Source organism: Elephas maximus, chromosome 20 (genome assembly GCF_024166365.1).
Source record: "Elephas maximus indicus isolate mEleMax1 chromosome 20, mEleMax1 primary haplotype, whole genome shotgun sequence".
NCBI lineage: Eukaryota > Metazoa > Chordata > Mammalia > Proboscidea > Elephantidae > Elephas > Elephas maximus.
The window spans coordinates 38,737,286-38,763,631 of record NC_064838.1 but is presented as its reverse complement, the minus strand read 5'-3'; the positions used below and the strand labels follow the sequence as shown (position 1 = coordinate 38,763,631).

The 26,346-nt window shown below is 44.7% G+C and overlaps 1 protein-coding gene across 1 annotated transcript; it reads right to left on the bottom strand.

The window, feature by feature from the left end:
• Window positions 1–54: 54 nt before the first annotated feature.
• Window positions 55–24,163, bottom strand: MRPS25 (mitochondrial ribosomal protein S25). Its single transcript, XM_049863012.1, has 4 exons — window positions 23,907–24,163; window positions 5,566–5,672; window positions 1,885–1,972; window positions 55–1,130 (listed from the first exon to the last, which is right to left on the bottom strand). The coding sequence occupies exons 1-4, from the start codon at window positions 24,038–24,040 to the stop codon at window positions 938–940; spliced, it is 522 nt and encodes a 173-aa protein (XP_049718969.1). The 5' UTR covers window positions 24,041–24,163; the 3' UTR covers window positions 55–937.
• Window positions 24,164–26,346: the final 2,183 nt, after the last annotated feature.

Genomic DNA, 26,346 nt, shown 5'->3' with positions numbered 1-26,346 from the left:
ATTGTAATACTTTTACTCCCTGACATGCAGAGGCCCCAAGATGCTCTCTTCTGAGCCTGGGTATAAGTGGCGAGGAAAGCCTCCTGGGACTCAGTGTCCACAACACTTCCTCTAATCGTAGCCTCATCTGAGGGTGACTTGGCCCTTTCTGGTCCCCTGGAACTTGGAAATACCTGTAGTGGAAAACTCTAGCAGGGCTATCTCTGCACCCTAGCGGGGAACTCCCTGTGGATGAAAGGGTGCACACAGATGTTTCTGGAGCAGTGGACTGAAGCACAGAGCCAGGCCTCCAAGCAGCTAGCTCACCCTGTAAGGATACCTGCTACCAGTATAAAATGTGCTCCTGACATCTCAGAACTTATGTCCTCTGCCCTCTCATTTGACAGCTTTTACAGCTTCGACTTGGAGGGTGAGCACTGCACAAAGGGCTGCCTTTAGATTTCTGAAAAATGCCCAAAAGGTCTGAATGGAGGAGTGCCCACACTGCCAGCCACAGACAGGGCTCTGCCAGACTCACCCCCCCTGCTCTCAGTTTTCCAGAGCAGGGTCTGAAACAAGACATGAGGCCAAAGAAGGCAGGAGAAGGTAGAGGGATCGAGACATGGGTGTCTAAAAGCTACTAGCTATACAGCCTAGCTCCCAAATACCCTGTCCTCATGCAGGCCTTCATCCTTTGCCTCGAAGACCAGGTAGCACGCCCCACTGCTAGATGAAGCATTTTATTGGCACAAAGGGACAGGGGTATTCATTTAGCAGCTCAGCTGCAGTTCCTCCTCCCCCTTCCCCAAGGTTCTTTTTCACAGGTGTGTAAAAGAGACCCGTTTATCATAAACAGATTTTCAGAGTCTTTCTGGGGACAGACAGGATCAGGGGCTTCCTGTGGCCAAGGAAAACCCCACAGTCAGGCCCGATCCCCCCAGCCCCAGAAGCCAAGGCCTCAGTCCTGGGCACTGGCTTTCAGAGTTGCTTTGTACTTCCCCCTCATCTCCTTGGGTAATGGCACCAGCGCTGGGCAGGGCACCTGCCCCTCCACTTCACAGATGCACTCCCGCAGGCAATACTTCCGGGGGCCAAAATGGGCAGGGTGAGAGAGCTGCCTTTTCTCTTCCTCCTCTTTCTCGAGGGTTTCCCTGCCACAGAGCACAGACAACAACAAAACCTGAGCACCAATGTGAGGAAAAGGAGGACCTCAGCAAACCCCCCACAAGCCAGGGAGACCTGGGTCTCATTTGCCTTGTAACTGCTGCTCCCTCCCCAAGTCCACTGGCCTCTAAGGAGGGAGGAGGGCTTGGCAGGAAGGACCCCTGCAGGAGAGCAATGTCAGAGGCCCCAGGGGGTATGGTCACCGTGGGACACACATCCCAGATGTTGTACTCCCACCCAGAACCATAGGACCAGGCACATCACAGCAGTGGTGTCAACATTCAGATCCACTCTTGGGTGGGGCCCACATCTCTGACTGGGAGGCACAATCACAGATTCGGAGCTCTGGAAATGCCTCATGTGGCCTCTCAAAGAAGAGTTCTTAGGTTCCCTCCCTCCTCTCGTCTCCTTTCACTCATGGAAAGAAAAGGGACGTGCCTCAGGGGACCCAGAGGTTAGACATCTGCCAGCGCCAAGCTGAAAGGCCCAAGGAGAGATGTCTCAGCAGCACAGAGAGGGTAAGTGTGTTAGCTGCATTTCTGAGGGCGCTGAAGCTTGTACAGGTGCAATGACCTGACTCACGTATCTGGTGAACAGCACAGCTAGACCTGAACTGATGCTGCAGCCCACGCTCTGAACCTCGGTGCCTCTATATTCTCCAGGCCCCTCCCAGCACACCCCTTTCTCTCAAACTCTGGGCTAAGACATCTGCCCCCGTCCAGGTCAACCCCAGCAACTCACTTGCTCTTCCCCAGGATTTTTTTGATGTGCTGCATGATCTCCTTATTGCTTTTGGTCTCCACATCCACCAGGACCTGCTCCCCAGTATCTGGAAACAAGAAACTTAGTGAGGAGAAAAGCTGAGACTTGGCAGCACACTCAGCCTCAAAAGGTTGGGATTTGGGATTTGCTTTGAGTTGCAGAAACATTTTAACAATAAAATAAATATACTTGATAACATAGCCCATACGCTACCCCCTCATTTTCCCATTTCTTCAGACATCAGCAGACAGGAACTTTACCTATGTGCAAAAGCATACATTTTTAATTAAAATTCCACATTCATGGATAATAAGCTGTTAAGATGGCAATTCTCCCCGAAGAAATCCACAGATTCAATCCAATCCCTATCAAAATCCCACCAAGTGTTTTTGCAGAAGCTAACAAGATGATCCGAAAATTCACGCAGAAATGCAAAGAACCCAGAGTAGCTAGAACAATTTTTGAAAAACAAGAAAATGGAAGAATGTTAACCCTCCAATTTCAAGATACCACCAAGTTACAGTATTCAAGATGGTGTGGTACTGCCATAAAACAAACCAAAACCAAACCCGCTGCTGTCAAAGTCAATTCCTACTCATAGCGAGCACACCCACATAAGAGCAATCAGGTGATTTTTGACATTAAGTACCAACTCAACGGGGAAACGACAGTCTTTTCAACAAACCGTGCCGGGACAACTGGGATCTCCACATGCAAATAAATGAATTTAGACCTTTACCTCACAAAATAAATAAAAATTAACTCAGATGGATCAGAGTCCTAAATATAAGAGCTAAAACTATAAAACTTGGAAGAAGGCATAGGAGAAAATCTTCATGACCTTGGGCAAAATTTTTTAGATATGACATCAAAAGCATAGTCCATAAAAAAAAAAAATTGAGAAACAACTTAAAATTCAAAGCTTTTACACTTTAGAAGACACTATAAACCACAGATTGGGAGAAAACATTCATAATTCAGATATTTGATAAAGAACTTGTATCCAGAATATATAAAGAACGCTTCCACTAAGAAGACAATCTAACCAAAAAACTGGAAAACTAAATAGACACTTTACCCCAAAATAAATACAATGGCTAATAATAAGCATATGAAAAGACACTCAGCATCATTGTTGTCAGGTGCCACCAAGTCGCCTCTGTCTCCTAGCTACCTCATGTGTAACAGGGTCCAGGACCTGCCCATTTCTGATCAACACAGCTGGAGCTTCCTGTTGGGCAGGTATGTGGTAATGGAAAGCAATTTTGGCCTTTGTCTTTGGTTCCCTGTAAACTAACCCTGGGAGTAACTGAGGTGACTTTATCTGGAACCTCAATCACACCTGAGGATTTGTGCTAACAAGTGGGGGCTGGCCAGATCAGAAAAGACTCACCTGGTAGGCCCATGTCAACTAACTGCACTGGCTGATAAAAGCCTTGAATAGGGAGGCTCAAGAGAGCTATGTGGATGGTGAAGGGAACATGATGCCCCCTCTTCGGGACATGGAAGCTCTGCGTTGAGAACCCTCCCAGACCTCATCTACGAGAGTCTTACCTGTGACGATTCTGACTTGTATCCTTTTGCTATGCTAAATCTATAATAGTTAAATACAGCACTTTCTGTGAGCCGTTCCAACAAATTATTGAACCCAAATGAGTAAGGGGGAGCCAGCAGGTCAAAATGAGGGAACCCAAGGGAGGTCCCTAACCTTGTGGCTGGCATTCTGAAGGGGTAAGTGGGGAAACCTCTGAATCTGTGGCCAGCAGATCAGAAGAGTAAGGTGTCATGTGGACTCCCAAACTGACAGCTGGTGTCTGCCTATTTGGCAGCGTAAAGGATGGTTTCCTTTTAACTTGGGGATCTGCCCTAGCTCTGACTGGTTATGGTCAGAGAGAGAGAGAGTCAGAAATGACTTGAGAAGTGGGAAACGGGGGACTGGATCAATCTCCACATTTTGGGGATTGAACTGATGACAATTTTTATTCATGAAACTAGCCGAGACTTTCTTAGAGCTGCACTAACCACCACAGAGGCTTCTCCTAGCTGGAGCTCCTTCCTTCTCCCTCTTCTCTCACAGGGCTCAGACCTTCACTGCGTCTGCACACCATGCTCACCCACCCCTGCTTTCTCTCCTCTCAATCTTTCAAGGTATTATCTCTAGCTAATCTCATCCTTCTATCTTAGCATCTAACAAAAACCCAAATGCTGGTCAACAGGTGAATGGATTAAGCTATAATATGACAGCACTGGGTTTATTTTTTAATATACTCACAGAATGCAATAAAAAGAATAAACTACCGATATATGCAGTAACACAGATCCATCTTAAAAACATGATGAAGCGTAAAAGAAGCCAGATACATTCACACTGTGAGATTCTATTTTTGAAATCATAAAGCCAACAAAACTCATCTACGGTGAAAGAAATCCTAACAGTGGTTGCCTTTGGGAGGATGGGGAATTAACCAGAAAGTAGCACTAGGGAACGTTCTGGAGTGAATGAAATGTTCTGTATCTTTATTGGGAAAGCAGTTTACACAGGTGTGTTCAACTGTCAGAACTCACCAAGCTGTACGCTTAAGATCTGTGCATTTTATTGTATGTAAACTGTACCTCGATAAATTTAATTTTTTTAAAAAGCCAACAAGACGCATACCTACACAAAAAATCGGCATGGTACCACCATTCTCTTCATTTCCCTTTTCTTGCTCTATTTTTCCTTTTTTTTTTTTTTAATAGCACTTACCTTCCAAAACACCATCTTGTTAAGGTTCTCCCTGTGTCTCCTCTGCTGGAATATCATCTCTACAAAGGCAGAAGCCTTTTTCTGTTTGGCTCCCTGATACCTGAAGTACCTACAATAGGGCCCACTTCCTAGCAGACATGTGATAAATATTTGCTGAATGAATGCAAACACACATCATTTTATTCCCTGAAACATTTCCCAATCTATGCTTCATCTGATTCTCAAAATTGTGTTAGGCAAATGTTTTGCCTCCATTTGAGAAATAGAGAAATGGGAAAATTAACTGCGCATAGTCAAAACGATTTAGTGGAGAGCTGGGCCAAGACACTGGGTCTTCTATCTGGCACTGAGCCTAGTTTAAGTGAACCAGCTTTCACTTAGCACCTCATACATACACAGGCAGGACCACATAAGAGCACGGCCCAGCGAGAACACACACAGACACACGGGCTGTTCATGGTCAGCACTACAAGGGGTTCTTTGGGGGCACAGGGAGGGCCAATCTAAGGGTTCAGGGAAGGCTTCCAAAAGAAATGCTGCCCATGCTGAGTCTTAAAGGATTTAAAAAATAATAGTAATAAGCAAAGAGAGGTAGGAAGGGCATTCCAGGCAAAGAGACCAGCATGAGCAAAGGCATCGCAGCTTGGTGTGGCAACGAAATGTGGGAAACCTAGCATGTGGGGTATGAGGCAGAGGTAAGAGACAAGGCTGGAGAGGGAGGCAGGAACATGAGTCTACACGTCAGCGGCCATTGCGTGAACGGGCTGGAGAAGCCAAAGGAGATGGGCAATCAGGGAAGGAGTATAAAAGCTCCTAGGAAGGACGGAGGGGAGGAGGGAAATTGTCTCTCCAGGCATGTCTCCAATCAGTGTCTCAGACAGCCCCTGACCACTGGCAGGGCCCCACTCACCCACCTAAATAGAACCGCAGGAACGGGGACGGTGTCATGTTCTTAAACATCATGATCTGCACCCAAGGGTTTCTATACTGGATCTGAGGTACGTTGAAAAACACAAATTTCCTGCAAAGGGAAGAAATAAAACCTGTGAGACAGTGTTTGTAACCTAAAACTTTGAGCATACGTGTTTTTCTGGGGAGAAGGTCCAGGGCTTTCATCACATTCTCAAAGAAGTCCCTGACCCCTAAACGGCGGAGGAAAACAGCTTTACGGAACCCATGAGTGTATTCTCGGAATGGTGTTGGGACCCCTGGTTGGTCATTTGAAGGAAGAGAAACTAGTATCCCTATCTCGCACTGGACACTAACCAAAAACCCACCAAGGCAAAAGTACAAACATAAAAGTGAACCTGCGTGAAGTCCTACACCTTGACGTGGGTGGTGGTTACACTGGTATCTTCATGGGGAAGTTTATCCTGCTGCACACTCACAGCCGTGCACTTAAATGTACCTAGGTTATACCCCAACTGGAGAAATGAAGCCATAAAAATAAGCATGAGGGGATATTTTTACAATACAGGAGTAGGGAAACCCTTTAAACTTAATAGTTTTAAAACAGAGATAAATTTGACTACATTAAAACCACTGAGTGGCAAAATTTAGCAAAGCCAAAATCAACATTTGCCAAACCAAACAAAATGTTTACAGAACATAAAACAAAGGGTTAATTTCCTTATAGGCTTACACATCATTAATACAACTTAACAACAAAAAAAAAGGAAAAGGCCACTAATAGGCAGTTCACAGAAAAAAAATCCAAATGGCCTATAATACATGAAGAGATTCTCAATATACTCCCACTAAAGTCAAGCTGGAGCCCTGGTGGTGCAGTGGTTAAAAGCTTGGCTGCTAACCAAAACGTCGGCAGTTCAAATCCATCAACGACCCCTTGAAAACCCTAGGGGGCAGCTCTACTCTGTCTTATAGGGTCACTATGAGTTAGAATTGACTCAATGGCGACGGGTTGGGTTTTGGTTTTTAAAGTCAAGCAAGTGAAAATAATGATTCCTTCTCACCTATTAAACTGCTAACCAAACCAAACCCAGTGCCGTCGAGTCTATTCTGACTCATAGCAACCCCACGGGACAGAGCAGAACTACCCCATAGAGCTTCCAAGGAACGCCTGGCGGATTCGAACTGCCGACCCTTTGGTTAGCAGTCATAGCACTTAACCACTACGCCACCAAGGTTTCCTTAAACTGCTAAAGATAAAAAGAAAAAAAAAAAGTTAACAGAAGTGGGGAAACACTTGCTTCAGAATATAAATTCAGGAGGCGGGGCCAAGATGGTGGCGTAGTCAGACGCTTCCTGTGATCCCTCTTACAACAAAGACACAAAAAAGCAAGTGAAACGATTATATTTATGGACAAACTAGGAGCCCTGAACATCAAAGGCAAAGTTAGAAAATGGACTCAGTGGCAGGGGAGGTAGAGATGGTTCAAAAGCGGAGAGGAGTTGCCAGACCTAATCTCTGCGAACCCTCAGGCACAATTCCCTAGAGCGACTGCGGCGGGGCTGGTGGTAGCAGTTCTGGACAGTTTCCTCAGGGAGAGACACGCAGCCGCACAGCCTACTCACACCTCCGGAACCAGAGAAGAACGGCACTCTCAGCAAAAGCTAACTACTTACATATATTTTACCACACCCTCAGCCCCCAAGTCGGCTTCAGTGGCTGTCGGTTTCCCTGGGCCTGAGATAGACCCTGCTGAGTGCCCTGAGTCATGATCCCGCCCTTGGAGAAGGAATGAATTCACAACTGGAGGAAAAGATAACCTGCCAGTTCCACAAAGCTGGGAAGCTCAGGATAGAAGCAGCTCCTGTTCAGGCATAAACGGTCCGGGGACTTTGAATACCTTTCCTCCCTGTATGGACCTGTGTGGGCCTATTTCAGGTGAATAGGCCCTTATTGGCAGACTGCAACTGTTTCAGCTGTGTGGTGAACAGGCTGGTGTTTGATGTTTGACACTGCTTTGCTTATTAAACAGGGTCCTCACCTACCCACATCAGGGGCCTAAGGACTAGTGGTTCCACCCACGTCACATAGTCACCCACAGCAGGGGTCCAAGGATAACTGGTACCTCCCAGTCCTTACAACCATATGGTGTGCATGGTCCGTCTGTAGAACCCACCCACCGGTGCACTCTAGGGAACAGGGACGTGCTTTTCTCACAGATACATGGGGGACGGTTGTCAGCCCCCTGCCTTGTTCAGAGCATGACCCCTGCTGCAACCAGATACCAGTACCTACACCAATCACCCCTGCCCCTCTAAGACTGTAGGAGAGCCTGTAACACACACGTGATGATCAACTACCTGGACACCTGAGCTGAATCCATACAACAAAAGTGAATGGACTCTTAGGCTCACATGCCTGGTAACAGCTCTAGCCATCTGGTGATAGGATGTTAGGGCTTCAAAGGTGAAAATAATCAAGCTAGCTCACTCAAGCAACCCATCTGGGAATATCAAAATGAAACAAAGCAAGAAGCGAGGGTGCAGTAAGCAAACATAAAATAAACTAATAGAATAACTTATAAATGGCGTGGAGACAAGAGTCAATATCAAATCACAGAAGGAAACAGACCATGATCGCTTCAACAAGCTCTCCAAACAAACTGTCAAGGGATCTCTGAATGAAGGTGCCTTCCTGGTATTACCGGATGCAGAATACAAAAGATTAATATACAGAACTCTTCAAGGCACCAGGAAGGAGATCAGGCAATACGCAGAACAACCTGAGGAACACACAGATATAGCAGTTGAAGAAATTAAAAAGGTTATTCAAGAACATAATGAAAAATTTAATAAGCTGCAAGAACCCATAGAGAGACAGCAATCAGAAATTCAGAAGATTAATAATGATATTACAGAATTAGACAACTCAAAACAAAGTCAGAGGAGCAGAATTGAGCAAGTGGAAGGCAGAATTAGTGAAGCTGAAGATAAAACACTTAGCACCAATATATTCAAAGAAAAATTGGATAAAAGAATTTTAAAAAATGAAGAAACCCTAAGAATCATGTGGGACTCTATCAAGAGAAATAACCTACAAGCGATTGGAATACCAGAAAAGGGAAGGATAACAGAAAATACAGAGAGAATTGTTGAAGATTTGTTGGCAGAAAACTTCCCTGATATCCTGAAATATGAGAAGATATCTACCCAAGATGCTCATCAAACTCCACTTAAAGTAGATCACAAAAGAAAGTCACCAAGACATAAACTTGCCAAAACCAAAGATAAAGAGAATTTTAAGAGCAGCTGAGAATAAACAAAAAGTCACCTACAAAGGAGAGTCAATAAGCTCGGATTACTTGGCAGAAACCATGCAGGCAAAAAGGCAATGAGATGACTTATATAAAGCATCAGAGGAAAAAAACTGCCAGCCAAGAACATATATCCAGCAACACTATCTCTCAAATATGAAGGCAAAATTAGGGCATTTCCAGATAAACAGAAGTTAAGGGAATTCATAAAAGCTACAAGAAATACTAAGGGGAGCTCTCTGGTTAGAAAATCAGTAATAGCAGATATCAACCCAAGACTAGAACACAGGACAGCAACCAGATGTCAACCCAGATAGGGAAATCACAAAAATAAATCAAGATAAAAAAAACTCTCAAAACAGGGAAACAGCAATGTAATTATGTCTAAGAAGACAACATTAAAACAATAAAGAGGGACTAAGAAATGTTATCACAGGTCTTTCATATAGAGAGGAAAACAAGGTGATATAAAGAAATAAAAGTTAGGTTTAAACTTAGAAAAATAGGGGTAAACATTAAGGTAACCACAAAGGAGACTAACAACACTACTCATCAAAATAAAATACAAGGAAAAAATAAAGACTCAGCAGGAACAAAATCAACACAACAAATAAGAGGAAAAGACAATATACAAACACAAACTACTCAGCACAGAAAATTAAGTGGGAAAAAGAAACTATCCACAACACACAAAAAAAGACATCAAAATGACAGCGCTAAACTCACACCTATCCATAATTACGCTGAATATAAATGGGCTAAATGCAGCAATAAAGAGACAGAGTGGCAGAATGGGTTAAAAAAAAAAAAAACACTATTAGTCTATATGCAGCCTACAAGAGACACACCTTAGACTTAGGATAGAAAAAAAATATATCAAGCAAACAACAATCAAAAAAGAGCAGGAGTGGCAGTATTTATTTCTGACAAAATAGACTTTAAAGTTAAATCTACCACAAAGAATAAGGAAGGACACTATTATAATGATTAAAGGGACATATAGCAGGAGGATATAACCATATTAAATATTTATGCACCCAGTGACAGGGCTGTAAGATACATAAACTCTTAACAACATTGAAAAGTGAGATAGACAGCTCCACAACTATAGTAGCAGACTTCAATACACCACCTTCTCTGAAGGACAGAACATGCAGAAAGATGCTCAATAAAGACAGGGAAGATCTAAATGCCACAATCAACCAACCTGACCTCATAGACATATACAGAACACTCCACCCAACAGCAGCAAAGTATATTTTCTTTTCTAGCACACATGGAACATTCTCTAGAATAGACTACATATTAGGTCATAAACCAAGCCTTAGCAGAATCCAAAACACAGAAATATGACAAAGCATCTTCTCTAACCATAAGGCAATAAAAGTAGAAATCAGAAAAAGCAGGGAAAAGAAATCAAACACTTGAAAACAGAACAATACCCTGCTCAAAAAAGACTGGATTATAGAAGACATTAAGGATGGAATAAAAAAAACTCATAGAATCCAAAGAGAAGGAAAACACTTCCTATCAGAACCTCTGAGACACAGCGAAAGCAGTGCTCAGAGGTCAATTTATATCAATAAATGCACATATACAAAAAGAAGAAAAGGCCAAAATCAAAGAATTATCCCTACAGCCTCAACAAATAGAAAGACAGCAACAAAAAGAAACACTCAGGCACCAGAAGAAACCACATAATAAAAATTAGAGCAGAATTAAGTGAAGTAGACAACAGAAAAATAACTGAAAGAGTTAACATGACCAAAAGCTGGTTCTTTGAAAAAATTAACAAAATTGATAAACCACTGGCCAAACTGACAAAAACAGGAGAGGAAGCAAATAACCCGAATAAGAAATGAGATGGGCGATATGACAACAGACCCAACTGAAATTAAAAGAATCATATCAGATTACTACGAAAAACTATACTCAAACAAATCTGAAAACCCAGAAGAAATGGATGAATTCCTAGAAACACACTATCTACCTAAACTAACACAAACAGAGGTAGAACTAAATAGACCCATAACAAAAGAAGAGATTGAAAAGGTAATTTTAAAACTCCCAACAAAAAAAAAAGCCCTGGCCCAGACTGCTTCATTGCAGAGTTCTAACAAACGGTCAGAGAAGAGTTAACACCACTACTCCTAAAGGTACTTCAGAGCATAGAAAAGGATGGAATACTCCCAAACTCATTCTATGAAGCCAGCATATCCCTGATACCAAAACCAGGTAAAGACACCACAAAAAAGGAAAATTACAGACCTATATCCCTCATGAATGTAGATGCAAAAATCCTCAACAAAATTCTAGCCAATAGAATACAACATATCAAAAAAATAATTCACCATGACCAAGTGGGATTCGTACCAGGTATGCAGGGATGGTTCAACAATAGAAACACAATTAATGTAATCTATCCACATCATATAAATAAGACAAGAACTACATGATCTTATTAATTGATGCAGAAAAGGCATTTGACAAAGCTCAACACTCATTCATGATAAGAACTCTCAGCAAATAGGAATAGAAGGAAAATTCCTCAACATAATAAAGGGCATCTATACAAGGCCAACAGCCAACATCATCCTAAATGGAGAGAGTCTGAAGGCATTCCCCTTAAGATTGGGAACCAGACAAGGATGCCCTTTATCACCAATCTTACTCAGCATTGTGCTGGAAGTCCTAGCCACAGCAATTAGGCTAGATAAAGAAATAAAGGGCATCCAGATTGGTAAGGAAGAAGTAAAAGTATCTCTATTTGCAGATGACATGATCTTATACACAGAAAATCCTGAACAATCCGCAACAAAACTACTGAAAGTAATAGTAGAGCTCAGCAGAGTATCAGGTTACAAAATGAACATACGAAAATCAGTTGTATTCCTCTACACCAACAAAAAGAACATCCAAGAGAAAATCACCAAATCAATACCATTTACAGTAGCCCCCAAGAAGATAAAATGCTTAGGAATAAATCTTACCAGAGATGTAAAAGACCTATACAAAGAAAACTACAAGACACTACTGAAAGAAACCAAAAAAGACCTACATAAGTGGAAAAACATACCTTGCTCATGGATAGGAAGACTTAACATTGTAGAAATTTTTATTCTACCAAAAGCAATCTATAGATACAATGCAATTCCAATCCAAATTCCAACGACATTTTTAATGAGATGGAGAAACAAATCACCAACTTCATATGGAAGGGAAAGAGGCCCTGGATAAGTAAAGCATTACTGAAAAAGTAGAACAAAGTGGGAGGCCTCACTCTACCTGATTTCAGAACCTATTATACTGCGACAGTAGCCAAAACAGCCTGGTACTGGTACAACAACAGGCACATAGACCCATGGAACAGGATTGAGAATCCAGACATAAATCCATCCACGTATGAGCAGCTGATATTTGACAAAGGCCCAAAGTCAGTTAAATGGGGAAAAGACAGTTTCTTTAACAAATGGTGCTGGCATAACTGGATATCCATCTGCAAAAAAATGAAACAAGACCCAGAGCTCACGCCATGCACAAAATCGATCAAAGATCTAAATATAAAATCCAAATCGAAAAAGATCACGGAAGAAAAAACAGGGACAATGCTAGGAGCCCTAATACATGGCATAAACAGTATATAAAACACTACTAACAATGCACAAACACCAGAAGAGAAACTAGGTAACTGGGAGCTCCTAAAAATCAAACACCTATGCTCATCCAAAGACTTCACCAAAAGAGTACAAAGACTACCTACAGACTGGGAAAAAGCTTTTAGCTATGACATTTCCGATCAGTGCCTGATCTCTAAAATCTACATGATAACTACAAAAAGACAACCCAATTAAAAAATTGGCAAAAGATATGAACAGGCACTTCACCAAAGAAGACATTCAGGTAGCTAACCGATACATGAGGAAATGTTCACAATCACTAGCCATTAGAAAAATGCAAATCAAAACTACAATGAGATTCCATCTCACTCCAACAAGGCTGGCATTAATCCAAAAAACACAAAATAATCAATGTTGGAGCACTTACACACTCCTAGTGGGAATGTAAAATGGTACAACCACTTTGGAAATCGATTTGGCGCTTCCTTAAAAAGCTAAGAAATAGAACTACCATACAATCCAGCAATCCTGCTCCTTGGAATATATCCTAGAGAAATAAGAGCCTTTACACGAACAGATATATGCACACCCATGTTCACTGCAGCACTGTTTACAACAGCAAAAAGATGGATGCAACCAAGGTACCCATCAACAGATGAATGGATAAATGATGATATAGTCACACAATGGAATACTATGCATCAATAAAGAACAATGATGAATCCGTGAAACATTTCACAACACAGAGGAATCTGGAAGGCATGCTGAGTGAAATTACTCAGTTGCAAAAGGACAAATATTGTATGAGACCACTATTATAAGAACTCGAGAAGTAGTTTGAACAGAGAAGAAAATATTCTTTGAAGTTATGAGAGTGGGGAGGAAGGGAGGGAGGGGGTATTCACTAATTAGTAGACAACAACTATTTTAGGTGAAGAGAAAGACAACACACAATACAGGGGAGGTCAGCACAACTGGACTAAACCAAAAGCAAATAAGTTTCCTGAATAAACTGAATGCTTCGAAGACTAGCATAGCAGGGGTGGGGGTTTGGGGGTCATGGTTTTGGGGGACATCTAAGTCAACTGGCATAATAAAATCTATTAAGAAAGCCTTCTGCATCCCACTTTGGAGACTGGCATCTGGGGTCTTAAACGCTAGCAAGCAGCCATCTAAGATGCATCAATTGGTCTCAACCCACCTGGAGCAAAGGAGAATGAAGAACACCATAGACACAAGGTAATTATGAGCCCAAGACACAGAAAGGGCCACATTTACCAGAGGGTACATCAGCCTGTGACCAGAGCTAGATGGTGCCCGGCTACAGCTGATGACTGCCCTGACAGGGAACACAACAGAGAACCCCTGAGAGAGCAGGAGAGAAGTGGGATGCAGACCTCAAATTCTCATAAAAAAAAAAACCAGATGTAATAGTCTTACTGAGGCTAGAGGGACCCCGGAGGTCATGGTCCCCAGACCTTCTGTCAGCTCAAGACAGGAACCATTCCCAGAGCCAACTCTTCAGACAGGGATTGGACTGGACTGTAGGATAGAAAATGATACTGATGAAGAGTGAGCTTCTTGGATCAAGTAGACACATGAGACTAGGTGGGCAGCTCCTGTCTGGAGGGGAGATGAGAGGGCAGAGGGGGTCAGAAGCTGGCTGAATGGACATGAAACATGAAAATAGAGGGTGGAGAGAAGGGGTGTGCTGTCTCATTAGGGGGAGAGCAACTAGGAGTATACAGCAAGGTGTATGTAAATTTTTGTATGACAGACTGACTTGATTTGTAGATTTTCACTTAAAGCATAAGAAAAACTAAAAAAAAGAAAAACAAACAAACAAAAGAATATAAATTCATTTAACCCCTTTGGAGGTCAATTTGGAGCTAGCAAAATTTTAAAAGCACAGATCTTTTTTTTTATTATTATTGTTTTATGGTAGTAAAAATATATACACAAAATTTGCGGCCTTAACCATTTTTCAGTGTACAAGTCTGTGATGTGAACTACGTTCATCGTGTTGTACAACTATCACTGCTATCTGTCTCCACTTTTTCCACTGCCATGAACAGAAACCCAGCGTCCCCTAGGCAACGACTCCCCGTTTCCCCCTCCCTCCCACTCCTGGTAACCACTAATAAACTGTGGTTTTTATGGTTTTGCCTATTGCAGGTAAGTGAGATCATACAGCATTTGTCCTTTTGAAAAGCACAGATCTTGCCTCAACAACTTCACTTCTGGTCTTAGAGAGGCTCCCACTTGAACGCAAAGCCACAGTTGAGGTTTACTGCAACATTATCTGTAATACAACGGGAAAGAGGAACAGCTTAAATGCCCACCGATATGGGACTGATTAAATAAGTTATCATACAACCATGTCTGGATCCTTCCGTCTGCCCCTCCCGGTCCCCTCCCCACCTCTTCTGTGTCCTGATGGTAACCAGATGACATCTGGGGCTTCCCTGCCCTCTGGCTTTGTAAGGGGTTTGGCCCATGGGGAGCACTGGCACGAGACTGGAAGGAGGGAGGTGAAGTCAAGGCATTTCCTTCCCTGGCTCGATCCCTGGCTATGTCTTAGCCCTGGCAGCTCCAGCCTCTAGGTCCCAACAACCACTCTCTCTCCTCATTTCCTCAGGCCTAGACCTACAGTCTTGGTCCATCACTTGTGGTTTCTTTTCCCCTTCCTTGCTCATACCTTTGCAAATTGTCCCTTAACTAAGCGATGCACAAATTATCCTAATTTAAACATGCTGTCTGTTTTCTGCTGGCAACCTGACCAGAACACCAGCCCAGGGAATGGTGAGAAAGGTATAGGGGACAGCAGCAGTCTTGGAACCAGACTGCATGGCTGCGAAGCCCGGCTCTGCCACTGCCTGGCTGGCAGACCCAGGGCAAGGCACTTTTCTGTGGCTCAACGTTTATGCCACCTGTAAAAAAAAAAAGGTGATAATAGTATGTGTACTACAGGGAACAGTTAAATAAATTAATATATAATTAAATGGGTTAATGTATACAAAGGACTTAAAAGACCACCTAGTACAAGTGTGCAGCAAGGTGTATATGGGTTTTTGTGTGAGAAACTGGCTTGATTTGTAAACTTTCACTTAAAGCACAATAAAAATTATTAAAAAAAAAAGTTTTATTATTATGTGACAGGAGCCCTGGTGGCGCAGTGGGTTAAGTGCTCAGCTAACCAAAAGGTCGGCAGTTCAAAACCAGCAGCCACTCTGCAGGAGAAAGATGTGGCATTCTGCTTCCATAGGATTTACAACTTCAGAAACCCTAAGAGGCAGGTCTACTCTGTCCTATAGCATCGCTATGAGTTAGAATCCACTTGATGGCAACGGGTTTGGCTTTTTTTCGTTGTTACTATTATATAAGATCCTTGGGTGGCATAAACAGTTTGTGTTTGACTACTAACCGAAAGGCTGGCAGTTCAAACCCACCCAGCAGCACCACAGAAGGCTTGGCGATCTGCTTCCACAAAGATTTTTTTAAGAACCTGTTGCCGTCAAGTTGATTCCAACTCACAGCAATCCTACAGGACAAAGCAGAACTGCGCCCTAGGGTGTCCAAGGAGCAGCTGGTAGATTTGAACTGCTGGCCTTTTGGTTAGCAGACAAGCTCTTAACCACTACACCACCAGGGTTCCTTCATGAAGATGACAGCCAAGAACACCCCATGGGGCAGTTCTAGTCTGTAACACATGGGGGCTCCATGAGTTGGAATCAACTCAACAGCAGCAGGTTTATTATCACATAGCTGATCAAAAGGAGGAGGCAGACCTATAAAGAGCTGACAAGGAATGGTCTTCCAGACACGCTGAGTGAAAAAAGCAAGGGCCAAAATATGCACGCAGTATATACTCATCTGTATGGGGTTTTTTAAGATACAAAAATGAAGATATGCGAACAGCTGAAAGGATTTTCACCTGATTTTGAGGACGCACTTAGAATGACATGACTTAAAGTAAGCCTCTCTGACATATGAAACTCACTGTGGAGAGTCCTGCAGGAGCTCCCCCAAAGCAGCAAGCCCTGATTCTCCCAGCAGCTGAACGTGAGATCTGAGAAAGGTCCAGGGGACACACTGGACAGAGAGAATAAATGATAGTTTCAGTGAGGCACCCCCAAGTCCAAACTGCCTGGGGCTCACACTTCAAATGGCAGGTAAGCAGTGGGGCTACTGCTCACACAAGCGGCACTTCGTAAGGATGAGTAACAGCAGGGTGTTATTAATAATAATTAATAAATCTTCTGATTCAACTAGAATAAAAATATAAACCCAATAGGTCCACATGTATATAACACATATGTTGAGTGTACACTGTGGTATGATGGATCACTTTTGTGTGGCCTTTCTGGCCATGGTCTTGTAACTCTCACCCAAGTGACTGGGTGGGACTATGCAAATAAGATAATGTGGCCCACCAACGGGACGGCCCAGCCAGCATGCTCCTCAGATGGGGACTTTTTGTCTCACATACTTTGGACATGTTATCAGAAGGGACCAGTCCCTGGAGAAGGACATCATGCTTGGTAAAGTAGGTCAGTGGAAAAGACGAAGACTCTCAACAAGATGGACTGACAAAGTGGCTACAACAACGGGCTGAAGCATAACAACGATACTGAAGATTTCACAAGACGGAGGAGGGTTTCATTCTGTTGTACACAGGGTCACCGTGAGTTGGAATGGACTCGATGGCACCTAACAACAACAAGGGGATTGGTCAGTTTTGCCATCCTGCTAGGCTTAAAATGAGCCTTCCCAGAAGTGGGAAGGAGAGGATCCCACCACTGGCAAGAAGAATGTCCTTTGGACCTGGGATCCCTGTGCTGAGAAGCTCCTGCAACCAGGAGAGGGAGAGAGAGAGAGAGCTGTAGCACTGATGATGGCAAAAAGCAGTGGCAGAGAAACAGCGGCAGAAGGGACCAGCAGGAAACGTCGCAGTGTGGTTCCCGGCCCACGGAACAAGAAAGCTGAGTGCTTTGGGCAGGAGGCTTGCTGGTGGAAGGAGTAGGGTATCTCTAACCACTTGGTGGAGCTAGGTTTGCTGACCCACAGAGCTAGAGCTGAGCACCTTCGGCGTGCTCAGCTTACTGAGCTTACTGGCGGGGTGGGGTGCCTCCGGGCACTTATTGGCAGAGCTAAAAAGAGTTTTGTAACACTTGTTTGAGCAGGACAGAGGCTGAGGGGCCAGAGAGAGGCGAGCCTATGGGCACAGCTGAAAAGAGGCCATCCTGATGGAAGAGCTGTATCCTGAGTGTTCCTGAACCTGAACCACAACCTGTTAACCAAACCAAACCCAGTGCCATCGAGTCGATTCCAACTCATAGCGACCCTATAGGACAGAGCAGAACTGCCCCGTAGAGTTTCCAAGGAGCGCCTGGTGGACTTGGTTAGCAGCCGTAGCACTTAACCACTACACCACCAGGGTTTCCCACAACCTGTTACTTCCCTAATAAGCCCCATAACAGTGAATATTGTCTGCGAGTTCTGTGTGGCTTTCGCAATGAATTATGAAACCCAGCAGAGAAGTAAACGGTGCCGTGGGAGGGACAGCTGGTGTCCGAACTGGTGAAGATGGCGGAGAAAGGAGCCATGTCTGACCCCTGCCTCAGAGGAATCAGGCTTGGGCTGTTATCTTCTTGCTCATGAAATTAGAGGCCAGATGTCTCTGCATGTGCGCACGCACGCGCGCACACACACACAGTGAAAGTGGCGCGACAGCATCATCAGACCTCCTCATCTAACTTTACAAGGTGGAGAGGGAGCAGAATCACCATCAGCCCGAGGCTTATCCCTATAGAGGTCAACATACTTCCACCCCCCGCCCCGATCTTTTTCCCAATTTTGACACCAGCCATCCCACCCAGACCACTCTCTACTTCTGCACTGGGCTCAATAATTTGTTGCAATGGCCACACAGAACTCACAGACCATACTCACAGGGTTTATTAGGGAATTAACAGGTTACAATTCGGGATCAGGATCAAGACAGACTTCTCTCTCCAGGTCCCTGGCCTGGCCTCTGCCCTGCTCGATAAGTGCCTGGAGGCACCCCACTGTGCCAGCAAACCTTCTGCCTGAAGGCGCTCAGCTCTCTCACTCCGTGGGTCAGTGAGCCTAGCTCTGCCAACAAGTGCTTGGAGGGAACCGACTCCACCTGCGACTCTCTTGCCCAGGGGCACTCAGCTCTCGTGCTCTGGGTTGGCACACCACTGTAGCTGCCTCCGTTCAGTGGGCCAGGAAGCCCATCACGCCATGTTGCATCAGTTCCCTGGTTCTGCTGCTGCTGCTTCTTGCTATCTCACGCCTTCTTCAGTGTTACAGCTCTCTGTTTGTCTCCAGAGTCTAGGAATGCTGGGACCCCGGGTCCAAAGGACATGGCCACTCCTGGCTCTTCTTTCTTGATGGTAGTGAGGTCTCCTCTCTGCCCTGGGATTGGCTTTTAAGCCTAGCAGGTGGCAAAACTGACCAATTCCCTCATTAAGGTTCCATACACCTTATTTGCACGCCCCCCTGCAATGATTCCATGTACCTGATTTGTAGAGTCCCACCCAATCATTCTGTGGGAGTCACAGACTATGAATTGCTAAAAGGGCCACGTTCAGAAATTCACTGCACCGCACACACTCACACAGAGATGCTTATATAAGTATAGAAAATTTCTGAAAGAAAATACAAAGAACTTAAAACAACTTAGGAGAGGTTGCCTCTAATGAGGCTTGGGGCAGAGGGTTTAGAGGAAAAGGGAAGAGATTTTCCACCTGTCCACTCACCCACCCATCCACCCATGTGTGTGCACGTATGTATATATGCATTTGCTTGACTGTATGTGTAACTTTATAAAACTAGCTTTTTAGAAATCACTTGAAGTTGTCAAGGATTTCACTTTACTTGGATCTACAATCAACACCCATGGAAGCAGCAGTCAAGAAATCACGAGACATATTGCATTGGGCAAATCTGCTGCGAAAAACCTCTTCAAAGTATTGAAGAGCAAAGATGTCACCTTGAAGACTAAGGTGCACCTGACCCAAGCCACGGTATTTTCAATCACATCATATGCATGTGAAAGCTGGACAATGAATAAGGAAGACCGAAGGAGAGTTGACGCCTTTGAGTTGTGGTGTTGGCGCAGAATATGGAATATATCATGGACTGCCAAAAGCACGAACAAATCTGTCTCGGAAGGAGTACAGCCAGAAGTACATCCTCGGAAGCAACGATGGCGAGACTGCGTCTCCCATCCCGTGGACGTGTTGTCAGGAGGGATCAGTCCCTGGAGAAGGACATCATGCTTGGTATGGTGGAGGGTCAGCAAAAAAGAGGAAGACCCTCAACAAGACGGGCTGACACAGTGGCTACAACAGTGGGCTCAAGTATGACAACAATTGTGCAGATGGCACATGACTGGGCAATGTTTTGTTCTGTTGTGCACAGGGTCACTATGAGTCGGAACCAACTTGATGACACCTAACAACAATGCCGTTAATATCCTCAAAATGATAAGAGCAGATTCTGCAATCATGAAACAACATCTGGATGCCATTTAAAAAGAAACAATTCAAGGACAGGAAAGAATTTTAGAAATTAAGATTTAAAGATCAAAGAGATCCAATATTCAAAGAAGGAGGAGTTCCAGAAAGAGGTATCAAAAAAAGGGGGAAAAAAAACCAGAGAGGGATAAATCATCAAAATAATTAAGGAATTTTTCTCCAAACCGAAGAGCACTAAAAGGGGCCTGCAGAATGGCCAGAACATGAAGGCAGAAGGCACATCACAGGAAGTTTCAGAATACTGGGGACAAAGAGAAGATTCACAAGCTTCCAAAGCAGGGGTAGTGAACAGGTGTGGCACCCTAAGGGTCAGGAATCAGAATGGCATAAGACTTCTCAAAAGCAACACTGGAAATTAAAACATAATGGAGCAATGCCTTCAGGATTCTGAGGGAAAATAATTCCCAGCTCTGTGTGAAGGAAGGGTAGCTAGCCATCTTCAGATGTGTTACTGAACTCAGACATACACATGCTTTCTCAGGACACTCTGGCAGATGTGCTTCAAGACAGTAAACCAAGAAAGTGGAAGACATGCGGTCCAAAGAAAGACTGAGGTGACGGAATACCTAGGATAATGGGTGAGGGGAGAGCCAAGAAGACAGCCATGAAGCTTGTTTTAAGATTTTTTCAAGAACATGATGAAATTCATAGAACCAATAGAAAACCTGATTATTTAACTGTCTGGGAAGACTTCCACAACTGGGGCAGAATCCAAAGTTGAAACAAAACAAAAACAGTGGCAATTATTAACTCCAGGGAAAACAAAAGATTTCCAAAAAGAAAAATAATCACAGTATTCTATCCAGCTCAACTGTGTGTAGTATTTACAAAGTCATATTAATTTAAACACGGAATATCGTACTATCCAAAATTCTGAAATAACTCTGTAGGGAGGATAGGGAGTCAGATGGTATGCATGTGTTTGGGGCAGAGGTGGCAACAGTGGGGAATGAGACCTAAATCATCTTCCATACTGACAAGTCAATAGAGATGCCTAAAACTGAAAAATTAAGTATGTTATTTAACTATAACCCATTGCTGTCTAGTCGGTTCAGACTCGCAGCAACCCTACGAGGCAGAATAGGGTTTCCAAGACTGTAAATCTTTATGGAAGCAGATTGCCACATCTTTCTCTCATGGAGCAGCCTGGTGGATTCGAACTGAAGACCTTTTGGTTAGCAGCGGAGCACTTTAACCACTGCTCCATCAGGGCCCACTTAACTACAGGGAGGTAAAACTCTAATTAAAGCGTTAGAAGTGACAGTTGTTGCCTCTAGGGATGGAAGCAGAGGTAGGGTACTGTCGCTTGTCCTTGTTAGCCTGTACAACTTGATAACTTGCAGGACTGTAAACTCAGAAGCTAAATTTACAATCCTGGGCTTAGGATGCCTCTGCTCAAACCCCACCCCCACAGCAGACTATCCTATCATCACAGAACTTTCTAAAAATGAACTAGGGCATACCCATGCAGGCATTTCCCACACCTACAACGACTAGGAAGGAGCCCTGGTGGTTTAACAGTTAAGCACCTGGATGCTAACCCGCCCAGTGGCTCCTCAGAAGAAGGACCTGGCAGCCTGCTCCCATAAAGACTACAGCCCAGGAAACCCTATGGGGTAGTCCTACTACATCACATGGGGGTCGCTATGAGTCAGAATGAACTCAATAGTACTTAACGGCTAGGACAGAAATTCAACAGGGATTTTAAAATAGTTCTTGTTGAAGCATGAAAGGAAAGTTAACAATGATAAGGTATCTCTTGTTGAGCACCTGCTGTATATGCCACACACTTTGCACTCCAATCCTCGCAACAACCGTGGAAGATGGGGCTTTACCACTAAGGAAAATGAGATCAGAAAAGTTAAGTAAACTGCCGTGTTGTTGTAGTTGGGCACTGTCCAGTTGATTCTGACTCAAAGCAACCCCAAGTGACAGAGAACTGCCCCATAGGGTTTCCTAGGCTGTAGTCTTCACACAGGCAGGTGGCCGGGTCTTTCTTCTGCAGAGCCGCTGGTGGGTTTGAACCGCCAACCTTTCAGTTAGCAGCTGAGTGTTTAACTGTTGAGCAACCAAGGCTCCTTTTAAACTGCCTGAGGTCACTCAATTATAATCCACCTAGGTATTGGGACTTGGCACCACTTCTTAAAACCCAACTATTTAAAAATCAGGAGATTTACATAAGCATCTGGATTTCTGGCTTCTTAATAAATCAGAAATTCTGCTAACATGGAGCCCACATTGGTAAAATGTAGCTGGGCAGCGAACACCCCTGCAGACAGGGCACGTGCTTTCCAGTTAACCACAGGCCCATCCAGCTGCCTCCTCCTTTTCGTGAGCTGCCTGGCCTCTGCCTTTGGGACCCCTGGTTTGCACAGATGCACAGTGGGTTATGGAGGAGTATGTGGGCCCATTCACCCCAAGCCCAAGTCTTCCAGGAAGCCCTCATCCCAGCTGATCCCATGGAAGCAGGTCCACATTCTCCTGTGCATCTGGGGAGACCTAATGGCTAGGAGGTAGCTTCTGACTATCCTGAACAGCCCTGCAATCAGGATCCCTCAGCACTGGGGACCACCCTCCACAGAGAGTTGCCCTCCCTGCCTCATTCTGACCACATACTCTCTAGACTCTGAACTCCTCCCCTCGCCTGACCTACAGATCTTGGGACCCAGGCCTGCAGCCTAACCTACAGATTTTGGACTTGCCAGGCCTCCACAATCCCACCCATTCCCAAAGGTTCTCAACAACAGGACGTTTTTCTTAGTCACTGTTGAATTCACAGCACACGGCACGAGGCCTAGCATTTAAGAGGCACTCAATCCATCTTTACTTCACACCTGAAGAGCCAAAAGCGCTCCTGTGGCCTCAAAGCTCAATTTGAACTTTTCACTTGGGAACTTCCATTAATGAGCTGCTACTCTGCTCCAGACTGAAGAGCTTAGGGTCTACTGGGGAAGTCTGCTGCCACACAGCTGACACATAATTAATCGCTTAATTATAACAGCGGTAAATCTTACAAAAGAGAAAGCACTTTCACACACTCGGAGTTACACAACGCCAGCTTACCATTCACCACTAGCCCTGGTACTCTGGACAAGCAAGTTATTTGACCTCTCTGTACCTCCCTTCCTCGTGCCTACAGTGGGGATAATACTGGGGTTTCTGTAAAGACCAGATGAAACATGCAGACATGTAACAAGGACTCAGTAAACGTTAGCAGCTGTTGCTTCTCTCACTTCATCCTCCTATCAGACCTGGGAACAGGATTCATCCCCGTTTGGCAGAAGACACTGAGAAGGCCCAACTCGCCTAAAGCCAGCAGATGGACAGCTGTCGCTCGTGGCTGGGCTCTGTCCTGATTCTGCTGCTCGCGCCTCCTCAAAGAGGCGATCTGAGCCCGACTCTCCTCATCACTCACCGGCCGGGCACCGGTAAGGAGGCGGTGGCCTCTCTCTAACCTCTCTCACTACAGCGCGTGCCCACCCTGGAGGAAGGAGAATGGGGCAGGAGGGAGGGGACTCTTGTCCTTCCAGCCCTCACTGCAGTCACTACTGCAAGTCAAGGCAGAGCTCCGCCGCCAACCCACCCCGAGGCCATGGCTCCGGCCGGGCCGCTGCCCTCCTTCTCTCGCCGTGGGACCTGGAGCAGCTACTCCTCAGTGTCCTCATCTGTAAAACGGGGGTAGTAACAGCTCCAACCTCAGGCTGCCATGCCCAGGATACGCGGGGGCCCAGCGCAGCTCCTTGTCTCAATAACCGGAAGCGACGTTACCCACAGGTTATGACAATGATCACTTTACAGTTTGCGAGGTCCGCGGGCGGGGCAGGAAGGACCCTCGCCTGCTCGGACTAACCTGGCGCCCTCGCCCAGCTTCCCTTGCGTGTTGTAATTCACCGTCATGACCTTCACCGACTCCTTGAATATCACGTCGCCCTGGCCCAGGTATTGCAGGGTGCGGCGAATGGGGAAGCGGCCCTTCATGGGCATGGCGGCGGCGGGGGCGGCGGCGGGCCCCGCAGGGCGGCCGAGAGGCTAGAACTGGAGAGAAGAGCCACCACCTCCCAGGCCAGCCGCACACGGATTACCCTCCGCGCGGCGATTCTGCCTCTCGCGCAGACTCACGGGACACTTCCCGAAGAGCAACGCGCGCCGCGGGGTAGCCTGGGACTTGGAGTCATGGGAAAGTGGGCGTGAACACCTTCGCTTTACCGCACCCATTGCCACGGAGTGATGCTGGCTCAGCTACCCTGTAAAGCCACCAAACCCAATGACTAGGACAGAAATTCAACAGAATCCAGTCGATTCTAACTCATAACGACCCTATAGGACAGAGTAAAACTACCCCATAGGGTTTCTAAGGCTGTAATCTTTTTTTTATGTAATTTTTATTGTGCTTTAAGTGAAAGTTTACAAATCAAGTCAGTCTCCCACACAAGACCCATATACACCTTGTACACACTCCCAGTTACTCTCCCCCTAATAAGGCAGCCCACAATCTCCATCCACTCTCTCTTTTTGTGTTCATGTCCCCAGCTTCTAACCCCCTCCACCCTCTCATCTCCCCTCCAGGCAGGAGATGCCAACATAGTCTCAAGTGTCCACCTGATCCAAGAAGCTCACTCCACACCAGCATCCCTCTCCAACCCATTGTCCAGTCCAATAGGTGCCTGAAGAGTTGGCTTCCAGAATGATTCCTGTCCTGGGCCAACAGAAGGTCTGGGGGCCATGACCACCGGGGTCCTTCTAGTCTCAGTCAGACCATTAAGTCCGGTCTTATGAGAATTTGGGGTCTGCATCCCACTGCTCTCCTGCTCCCTCAGGGGTTCTCTGTTCTGTTCCCTGTCAGGGCAGTCATCGGTTGTAGCCAGGCACCATTTAGTTCTTCTGGTCTCAGGATGATGCAGTCTCTGGTTCATGTGGCCCTTTCTGTCTCTTAAGCTTATAATCGCCTTGTGTCCTTGGTGTTCTTCATTCTCCCTTGATCCAAGTGGATTGAGATCAATTGATGCATCTTAGATGGCTGCTTGCTAGCGTTTAAGACCCCAGAAGCCACTCTTCAAAGTGGGATGTAAGGCTGTAATCTTTATAGAAGAGACTGCCACATCTTTCTCCCACGGCGACCTTTTGGTTAGCAGTCAGCACTTAACCACTGTGCCGCCAGGGCTCCTAGCCACCCTATAAAAACAAAACCCTATAGCCACCCTATAGAACTCCCTTTTCCTGGAAGTATGGGTTTTCACACTTTTAAGTTAGTAATTCCACCCCCTGCCACCCACACACACACACCCACACACACCCACACACGAAAATCTTTTTAAATAGGTGCAAGCTCAGTCAGACAATACAGTGGAAAGAAAATCAGGAGACCTGAGCTCAGATACCAAGTCTGCTGAAAAATTGCTATTCAACCTCAAATAAGTCAACTTTCCTTTCTCAACTTCTCCAGGGTTTGAATTGCAAATTTCTATCATTAACTAAAAATAAGCTGACTTGCAAAAAGAAAAAAAATGGTTTGGGATCTACTCCTTCTTAGTTTAGTCACTTAACAGCTCTGGACCTCAGTTATGTGGTAAGCAAAAGGGGGATGAAATGCATTTCTTAAGTACTCTTGTCTGAGAAAGTTTTTATTTCTTCAATCTGAAAGATAATTTCACAAGATACGTAATTCTAGGTTGGTGATTCTTTTTTAACACTTTAGATATTTTACTCCATTCTCTTCTTGCTTGCATGGCTTCTGACGGAGAAATCTGTAATTCTTACCCCTGTTTTTCTCTGTAGGTGAGTTTTTGCTCTGATTTTTTTCAGTATTTTCTCTTGGTCTTTGGTTTATGCAGTTTGAATATGATATACCTAGGTTTAGTTTTTGTTTTTTTTTTTTGTATTTATCCTGACCTTCCTGGATCTGTGGTTTGGTGTCTGTCATTAATTTTGTAAAGTTGTTGGCCATTATTACTTCAATTTTTTTTTTCCTTCTTCTGGTATTCCCATTACACATATGTTACATCTTTTAAAATTGTCCCACAGTGCTTGAATGTTGTTTGTTTTATCCCGTGGTTTTTTTTTTTTTTTTTTTTTCTCTTTGCATTTCAGTTAGGGAAGTTTCTATTGATATATCTCTATGTTGACTAATTATTTCCTCAGTCCTTCCCAGTCTACTAATGAGCCCATCAAAGGCATCTGTTATGGGTTGAATTGTGTTCCCCCATAATATGCTGTAAATCTTAACCCCTATACCTGTGGGCATAACCCCATTTGGGAATAGGGTTTTCTTTGTTATGTTAATGAGGCAGATC

Bases quoted from the DNA above. Each gene is read 5' to 3' on its own strand.
- MRPS25 (XM_049863012.1), bottom strand. From the start codon at position 24,040: ATGCCCATGAAGGGCCGCTTCCCCATTCGCCGCACCCTGCAATACCTG. The intron at 5,673-23,906 runs GTTAGTCCGAGC...TTCCCTTTGCAG, and splicing joins AAGCTGGGCGAGGGCGCCAG to GAAATTTGTGTTTTTCAACG. The intron at 1,973-5,565 runs GTGGGTGAGTGG...TCTTGTTTCCAG, and splicing joins GTTCCTGCGGTTCTATTTAG to ATACTGGGGAGCAGGTCCTG.